Raw genomic sequence first — 8,654 nt, 5'->3', positions numbered from 1 at the left:
GAGGGAGAAAGAGGAGGGGGAAGAGATAGGAGCAGAGGAGAGAGAAAGAGAGGGAGGGGAGAGAAGAGAGAGAAGAGCCGAGAGAATTGCAGAGAGAAGTGGGGGGAGAGCGAGGGAGATGGGAGAGAGGAGGAGGGGGCGATAGAGAAGGGGGGGAGAAGTGTAGGGGGAGGATGGAAGGGGGAGAGAGAGAGATGTGTAGAGAGAAGAGAGGGAAGCAAGGAGTGGGGGAAGGGGCAAGCGAGGAGGATTGAGAGAGATTGGAGGGGGAGAGGAAGAAGTACAGAGAGAGGAGGGGGAGAGAGAAGTGCAGATAGAGAGAAGAGCTGAGAGAGAAGGGGGGAGAGAGAGGAGAGAAGAGTGAGAGAAAGAAGTGCAGAGAGAGGAGGGGTGTGTGAGAGCGGGGGAGAGAGAGACAGCAAGGGGAGAGAGAGAGACACCAGGGGGAGGGAGAGCCTGGGAGAGGGAGAGTGGGGGAGAGCAGAAACAGAGAGAGAGGAGGGGGAGGGAGAGCGGGGGAGAGAGGAAGGGAGAGAGAAGGGGGGAGAGCAGAGAGAGGAGGTGGAGAGAGGGTAGAGGGAGGGATAAGTGCAGAGAGAGGAGGGGGAGAGAGAGAAGTGCAGAGAGAGGAGGGGGAGAGAGAGAAGACCAGAGAGAGGAGGGGGGAGAGGAGAGAGAAGTGCAGAGAGAGGAGGGGGAGAGAGGAGGGGGAGAGAGGAGGGGGAGAGAGAAGAGCAGAGAGAGGAGGGGGGAGAGAAGTGCAGAGAGAGGAGGGGGGAGAGAAGAGCAGAGAGAGGAGGGGAGAGATAAGTGCACAGAGAGGAGGGGGTGAGTGAAGTGCTGAGAGAGGAGGGGGGAGAGAGAGAAGTGCACAGAGAGGAGGGGTAGAGAGAAATGCAGGGAGAGGAGGGGGAGAGAGAGAAGAGCAGATAGAGGAGAGGGAGAGGAGAGAGAAGTGCAGAGAGAGGAGGGGGAGGGGAAGTGCAGAGGGAGGAGGGTGAGAGAGGAGAAGTGCAGAGAGGAGGGGGAGAGAAATAAGTGCAGAGGAGGATGGGGAGGGAGAGAAGTTCAGAAAGAGGATGGGGAGGAGGTAAGAGAGAGGGAGAAGTGCAGACAGAGGAGGGAGAGAGAGAGAAGTGCAGAGAGAGGCGGGGGAGAGGAGGGAGAGAGAGGAGGACGGGAGGGGGATAGGAGGGGGAGAGATGTGCAGAGGGAGGGGGGGAGAAGCGGAGAGAGAAGTGCAGAGGGAGGAGGGCGGGAGGGGGAGAGATGTGCAGAGAGAGGAGGGTGGGAGGGAGAGATGAGGGAGAGAAATGTGCAGAGAGAGGAGGGCGGGAGGGGGATAGGAGGGGGATAGGAGGGGGAGAGATGTGCAGAGGGAGGGGGGGAGAAGCGGGAGAGAGAAGTGCAGAGGGAGGAGGGCGGAGAGATGTGCAGAGAGAGGAGTGGGGGGGGGGGAGAGGAGGGAGAGACAAGTGCAGAGAGAGGGGGGGGGAGAGGAGGGAGAGGAGGGAGAGAGAAGTGCAGAGTCCAGTCTCGCAGACAGCGATGTTTCACTTCTCCTTGTGTCTGCTCCCTGCAGATAAATATACTCTCTCATATACACACGTATATATATAGACACATCTCCAACTATATATACACACGTATTTTATTTATAGCGTTATACGAGGATGCAGCAGAGAGAAGGATACACAGGCCTGTCTGTCCCAAACCCCGACTCTGTCCCGCGTCACCCCGACTCTCCCGTGTCACCCCGACTCTGTCCCGCGTCACCCCGACTCTCCCGCGTCACCCCGACTCTCCCGCGTCACCCCGACTCTCCCGCGTCACCCCGACTCTGTCCCGCGTCACCCCGACTCTGTCCCGCGTCACCCCGAATCTATCCCGCGTCACCCTGACTCTCCCGCATCACCCCGACTCTCCCGCGTCACCCCGACTCTGTCCCGCGTCACCCCGACTCTCCCGCGTCACCCCGACTCTCCCGCGTCACCCCGACTCTGTCCCGCGTCACCCCGACTCTCCCGCGTCACCCCGAGTCTCCGCGTCACCCCGACTCTGTCCCGCGTCACCCCGACTCTCCCGCGTCACCCCGACTCTCCCGCGTCACCCCGACTCTCGTCACACACACGGTATATTCCACGCACTTGTATAACCAATCACAGCAGAGCGCGGGAGACGCGTGTGTATATATATATATATATATATATATATATATAGTTTATTTTACGTACACAGCTCTGCACGCCACAAGCAAACACCATGCAGGGATAAAATAATCCAGGGAATGCCATCTCTGCCCCAAGAGCTTACACTCTAAGTGGTGTGAGACAGCACCTCAAGGCTGCTCCTTATACACAGGAGGCGCTCACAAAGTTACCCGTCTGACCCTTGGGGTGTGGATTAAAGTGGATCCCTCCCGGACCCCCCAAAGTGCCCTCTGTTTTTGGGGTTGTGCCCCCACACAGTTTTTTGGGGTCTCCCCCCTTACCCCTGTCTTTTGTGGACTCACCCCAGGTTTTGGGGTCTTCCCCTCCCCACCCCATTGCTTTGTGCCCTGCCACCCCATTGCTTCCCTCCCACCCCCAGGTTTTGGGGTCTCCGCCCCCCCCCCCTTTGCATCGTGCCCTCCACCCAGGATTTGGGGTCTCCCGACCCCTTTGCTTCGTTCCCCCCAGGTTTTGGGGTCTCCCCACCCCTGTACTTCGTGCCCCCCCTCCCCAGGTTTTGGGGTCCCCCCAGGTTTCGGGGTCTCCCCCCCCCTGTTTCAGGGGGTCTCAGCTGCACCCCCCGGTCCCCTTGACGAGCGCGGCGGCCTCGGGGATCTGTCGGAAGACGCCGCGCAGGGCGTCGAGCTCCTGGCTCAGCTGCTGGACGCGCACGCGCAGCTTCTCGTTCTCCGCCATGAACTCGAGCGCGCGCTGCTGCGTCTCCAGGTTCCGGCGCTTGGCCTTGTCGCGGCTCTTGCGCACGGCGATGTTGTTCCGCTCGCGGCGCAGTCGGTATTCCAGGCTGTCCTTGCTCAGAGACTTCTTGCTCTTGAGGGACGACTCCTTCAAGGGGGGGGCGGGTAACCCCCTGGAGAGTCCCCCCTGGGAAAGGAGAGAGGGAGGTGTGAGAGAGGTGGAAGAGATGGGGAGGGGGAGGGAGAAATCCAGGGAGGGGGGGAGGGAGAAATCCAGGGAGGGGGGGAGGGAGAAATCCAGGGAGGGGGGGAGGGAGAAATCCAGGGAGGGGGGGAGGGAGAAATCCAGGGAGGGGGGGAGGGAGAAATCCAGGGGGGGGGGGAGGGAGAAATCCAGGGAGGGGGGGAGGGAGAAATCCAGGGAGGGGGGGAGGGAGAAATCCAGGGAGGGGGGGAGGGAGAGAGACTAGGGGGGGAGGGAGAGAGACGGGGAGTGGAGGGAGAGAGATGGGGGGGAGAGAGACGGGAGAGGGGGAGGGAGAGAGACGGGGAGGGGGGGTGGGAGAGAGACGGGAGGGGGGGTGGTAGAGAGACGGGGAGGGGGGGTGGTAGAGAGACGGGGAGGGGAGGTGGGAGAGAGACGGGGAGGGGAGGTGGGAGAGAGACGGGGAGGGGGGGTGGGAGAGACGGAGAGGGGGGGTGGGAGAGACGGAGAGGGGGGGTGGGAGAGACGGGGAGGGGGGGTGGGAGAGAGACGGGGAGGGGGAGGGAGAGAGACTTGGAGGTGGTGGAGGGAGAGAAACGGGGAGGGGGGAGGAGAGAGACGGGGAGGGAAGAGGGAGAGAGACGTGGAGGGAAGAGGGAGAGAGACGGGAAGGGGGAGGATACAGACATGGAAGGGGAGGGAGAGAGAGGAGAAGAGGGAGGGAGGGAGAGAGACAGGGAGGGAAAGAGACGGGGATGGAAGGGGGGTGAGACAGGGAGGGAAGAGGGAGAGAGACGGGGAGGGGAGGCAGGAGAGAGAGTTTGGGAGGGGAGAGGGAGAGAGACAGAGAGGAGGAGGGAGACGGAGAGGAAAGAGGGAGACAGACGGGGAGGGCGGAGGGAGAGAGACGGGAAGAGTCAGGGAGAGAGACTGGAAGGGAAAGAGATGGGAAGGGGGAGAGATGGGGGAGGGAGAGAGATGGGGTGAAAGAGAGACAGGGAGGAGGTGGGAGAGAGACAGTGAGGGGGGAGGGAGAGAGATGGGGAGGGGGTGGGAGAGAGATGGGGAAGGAGAGAGATGGGGAGGGAGAGAGATGGGGAGGGTGGAGATGGGGAGGGGGTGGGAGAGAGACGGGAGGGGGGAGGAAGAGAGACAGGGAGGAAGAGAGACAGGAAGGGGGAGGGATAGAGATGGGGAGGGGGTGTGTGGGAGAGAGATGGGGACAGTGTGGGAGAGAGACGGGTGGGAGAGAGACAGAGAGGGGAGTAGGAGAGAGACAGGGAGGGGTGTAGGAAGAGAGATAAGGAGGGGGTGGGAGAGAGATGGGAGGGGGGAAGGGAGAGATAGGGGGAGAGTTGGGTACAGAGGTGGGAGAGATGGGGAGGGGGTGGGAGAGAGATGGGGAGGGGGTGGGAGAGGGACGGGGAGGGAGAGAGACGGGGAGGGGGAGGGGGAGAGATTGGAGGGGGAGGAAGTGAGATTGGAGGGGAGGGAGAGAGATGGGGGGAGGTAGAGATACGGAGAGGGGGAGAGATGGGAGGGGGAGGGAGACGGGGAGGGAGAGAGACGGGGAGGGGGAGAGAAGGGAGGGGGAGAGAAGAAAGGGGGAGAGATGGGGTGGGTGGGGAGAGACGGGGAGGGAGAGAGACGGTGACAGTGTGGGAGAGAGACATGGAAGGGGGGAGGGAGAAAGATGGGAGGGGGGTGGGAGTGAGACAGGGACGGAGTGGAGGGGGGTGGGAGGGGGAGAGAGATGAGAAGGGAGAGAGACAGGGAGGGGGAAGGGACAGAGGTAGGTGGCAAAGAGTGAGAGGAGGGTCGGAAGGAGGGGGGGAGAGAGGGAGAGGAGGGGGGGAGAGAGGGAGAGGAGGGGGGGAGAGAGGGAGAGGAGGGGGGGGAGAGAGGGAGAGGAGGGGGGGAGAGAGGGAGAGGAGGGGGGGGGAGAGAGGGAGAGGAGGGGTGGGGGAGAGAGGGAGAGGAGGGGGGGGGGGAGAGGGGGTAGTAGAAAAGGAGGCGATGGGAGGGAGATCACAGGGGAGAAAGACGGGGAGGGAGGTGGTTAGTGAGGGGGATAGAGAGAGATGGATAAAGAGAAGAGGGATGGCGTGTGGTGGGTATGTGGTTGAGTTTGGGGGGTCGTCTCACCTTTAGGACCCTCAGAGCGGGGTGTCCCCCCTCCAGAGACTGGGAGAGGTGCACTGAGGTCTGGCCGCACTGCGCTGCCTGGTACTGCAGAGTGTTATACGCCCCTCTGTGAGGTCCGCGGGTCTCCTCCTTAACGATCACTCCCCCACTCTCATACCCCCCTAACCGGGGGTCCGGAGCCAGGCCGGGCGGGTATCCGTACAAAGCCGCCGGAGTCAGCCCCTCGGGGGGCAGATAGGGGTACATCCCTTTCGCTCGGTCCTGTTTCAGGGGGAACAGGTCGGACAGAAGTTCCTCCTCCGTCTCGATGTACGTGGACAAGTCCACCGAAGTCTCGGGTTCACACAGGCTGCTCCCACCAAGGTCTGCGTGGTGGCTCCCCAAATGCACAGGGTACCCCGAGCAACTCTGACTCCTTTTCTCACACTCATAGTAACTGCTCTGGGACATCGTCCGTCACGGTCTCTCTCTGCTCAGAGACGCTCTCCTCTCTCTGATGCTCTCCCTCTGTCTCTTCTCAGAGACGCTCTCTTCTCCTGGACGTGCTCTTCACTCTCTGCTCAGAGATGCTCTCTTCTCTCTGACGCTCTCTTCATTCTATCTGCTCGGACACACTCTCTTCTCGCGGACGCTCTTTTCACTCTGCTCGGACACACTCTCCTCTCTCGGTTGCTCTCTTCACTCTTCTCTGAAACGCTCTCCTCTCTCGGACGCTCTCTTCACTCTCTGCTCTGGGACACTCTCCTCTCTCAGACGCTCTCTTTACATTGACACCAAGAGAACACTGAAAAAAGGAAAGTGCTAGGAGTGAATTACCTGTGAGAGTGCTTGTGTGTCAGCATGTGTGTGTGTGTGAGTTGTGTGTGTGTGTGAGTTGTGTTTGTGTGTGTGTGTGTGTGTGTGTGTGTGTGTGATGGGATGGATTCTAATTACACAGAAGAACCATTTAAATTAAGTATAATTCTCAGCTTTCACCAAACAGAAATGTTACCACACTGAATTCTTGGTGTGTCTGTCACCCCATAATTTCTCTCCATCAACCCAACATGTGTCTGTCACCCCAACATGCTTCTGCCACCCCATGTGTCTGCCACCCATCATGTCTCTCCATCACCCCAACATGTCTGTCACCCCATCATATCTCTCCACCCCATGTGTCTCTGTCACCTCATCATGTCTCTCTATCAACCCAACATGTGTCTGTCATCCCAACATGTATATGTCACCCAATGGGTCTGTCACCCCATCATGACTCTCCATCAACCCAAAATGTGTCTGTCACGCCAACATGCTTCTGCCACCCCATCGTGTCTCTCCATCACCCCAACATGTGTCTGTCACCCCAATGTATCTCTCTCTATAACCCCATGGTGTCACCACATCCCCCTACAGTGTCACCCAATTGCGACTCTCCGACACCACACGGTATCACCCCATCACGTCTCTCCGTTACCCCATGATATTACCCATTGTTTCTCCCATCATCCCATGATACCACCCCAACGTGCCTTTCCATCACCTCATGGTAGCACAACGTGCCTTTCCATCACCTCATGGTAGCACTCCATTGTGCGTCTCCGTAACACCATGGTATCACCCATAGTGTGTCTTCCGTCACCCCCATGGTATCACCCATCACATCACCCCACCGCGTCATTCCGTCACCCCCATGGTATCACCCATCGTGTGTCTCCCATTACATCACCCCAACGCGTCTTTCCGTCACCCCATGGTATGACCCATGTGTGTCTCCCATCACCCCATGGTATCACCCCACCACATTCCTCATTAACCCTTTGGAAGAAGTGAGACCTTCTTTCCGCCCCATTGGGTTCCACGACCCATTCCCTCCCAGGATTCCACGTTCCTTTATAAAGTGCCAGCCCAATGGGACCCATTTTGTTCTGCTCTTGAGATATCACCATAGTGGGTGCAGAGCCGCACAGAACCAGAACCAACTGACAGATCAGGACTGAAGTCCCCCGATCATTAGCTAGCGACATTAAAGTCCCCAGACTGTATCCAGAAAACGATATATATATACACACACACACACTGTATGTATAAATGGGTGTGGACAGGTATGTGTATGTTTCTACATACAGTACGTGTGTGTACATGCATGTGTTGGTATGGGATCAGAATGTGGGTGTTACCAGTCTCTTTGGGGGGCTTCTCTCTCCCGGATCCTCGCGGTCGGAGAGCGGAGACTCGCCCGCTGCTGTCCCAGGGGAGATCCTGGGGGGCAGTTCTTGGGGGTCTCTGGGACACACCTGAGGATCAGCGCAGGGCTGAGCAGGAGATGTCACTGGGGTTAAGATGCTGTGCGTGACAGGTGGGGGGAAGCACTTCTGTCACTGTGTCCCCTCCCTGTGGCTCACAGATTCCGGTCCCCCCCCCTCCCTCTCTCCCCCTCTCCACCCCCGAGTCGCTCATCAGGAAGACAACAGATTTCCCAATGAGGCTGGTGCAATCCCAGCTCTGCTATCTACTTATCTGCCCCCAACACCCGGCCCAAGTAGCACCCAGTAACGGCTCCCAGGCGGGGGGGGGGGGGGGGAGGGCACTGGGGATCAGCAGAGCAATGATTAACCCCATCCCTACCAGAGAGGTGAGGGGAGAGCAGGGTAAGAATGCTAGGTGTGGGGGGGGGGGAGCAGTATAAGGCGGCGTCCATAGACACTGCAGCCATGCAGAGGCGCGCGGAGGCTGAGGGGAAGCGGGTGCTTTCCCTGGCCTCAGACGCGATCACTGCCTTTAAGCAGTCTAATCGCTCAGCGTGCGGACGCGTCCGCGTGGTCAGCCCCTCTAGGGACGCAGCCTAAGAGTGTTGGGTGTGGGGGGGGAGCAGTATAAGAGTGATGGGGTTGGGGGGGAGCAGTGTAAGAGCGCTGCGTGTGTGAGTGTGCAGTGTAAGAGCGCTGCGTGTGTGAGTGTGCAGTGTAAGAGCGCTGGGTGTGGGGGGGAGCAGTGTAAGAGCGCTGGGTGTGGGGTGGGGGCAGTGTAAGAGCGCTGGGTGTGGGGGAACAGTGCAAGAGAGCTGGGTGTGGGGGGGAGCAGTGTAAGAGCGCTGCGTGTGGGGGGGGGCAGTGTAAGAGCGCTGGGTGTGGGGGGGAGCAGTGTAAGAGCGCTGGGTGTGGGGTGGGGACAGTGTAAGAGCGCTGGGTGTGGGGGTGGGGACAGTGCAAGAGCGCTGGGTGTGGGGGGGGAGCAGTGTAAGAGCGCTGGGTGTGGGGGGGGAGCAGTGTAAGAGCGCTGGGTGTGGGGGGGGGACAGTGTAAGAGCGCTGCGTCTGGGGTGGGGGCAGTGTAAGAGCGCTGCGTGTGGGGGGGAGCAGTGTAAGAGCGCTGGGTGTGGGGGGAGCAGTGTAAGAGCGCTGGGTGTGGAGGGGGGGGGAGC

General features: G+C 60.0%; 1 protein-coding gene across 1 annotated transcript; it reads right to left on the bottom strand.

Moving 5' to 3' along the window:
• Positions 1-2,740: 2,740 nt before the first annotated feature.
• CEBPE (CCAAT enhancer binding protein epsilon) lies at positions 2,741-7,584 on the bottom strand. The gene is made up of 3 exons (XM_075581759.1): positions 7,412-7,584; positions 5,256-6,039; positions 2,741-3,092 (listed from the first exon to the last, which is right to left on the bottom strand). The coding sequence occupies exons 2-3, from the start codon at positions 5,703-5,705 to the stop codon at positions 2,778-2,780; spliced, it is 765 nt and encodes a 254-aa protein (XP_075437874.1). The 5' UTR covers positions 5,706-6,039; positions 7,412-7,584; the 3' UTR covers positions 2,741-2,777.
• Positions 7,585-8,654: the final 1,070 nt, after the last annotated feature.

Source organism: Ascaphus truei, unplaced genomic scaffold (genome assembly GCF_040206685.1).
Source record: "Ascaphus truei isolate aAscTru1 unplaced genomic scaffold, aAscTru1.hap1 HAP1_SCAFFOLD_1563, whole genome shotgun sequence".
In the NCBI taxonomy this organism is placed as follows: Eukaryota; Metazoa; Chordata; class Amphibia; order Anura; family Ascaphidae; genus Ascaphus; species Ascaphus truei.
Note: the sequence above shows the minus strand (reverse complement) of the source record. Positions and strands in the feature narration are given on the sequence as shown.

Coding starts and splice junctions, on each gene's coding strand:
- CEBPE (XM_075581759.1), bottom strand. CDS start 5,705: ATGTCCCAGAGCAGTTACTATGAGTGTGAGAAAAGGAGTCAGAGTTGC. Junction 3,093..5,255: donor CCGCTCTGAGGGTCCTAAAG/GTGAGACGACCC, acceptor CTCCTTTCCCAG/GGGGGACTCTCCAGGGGGTT.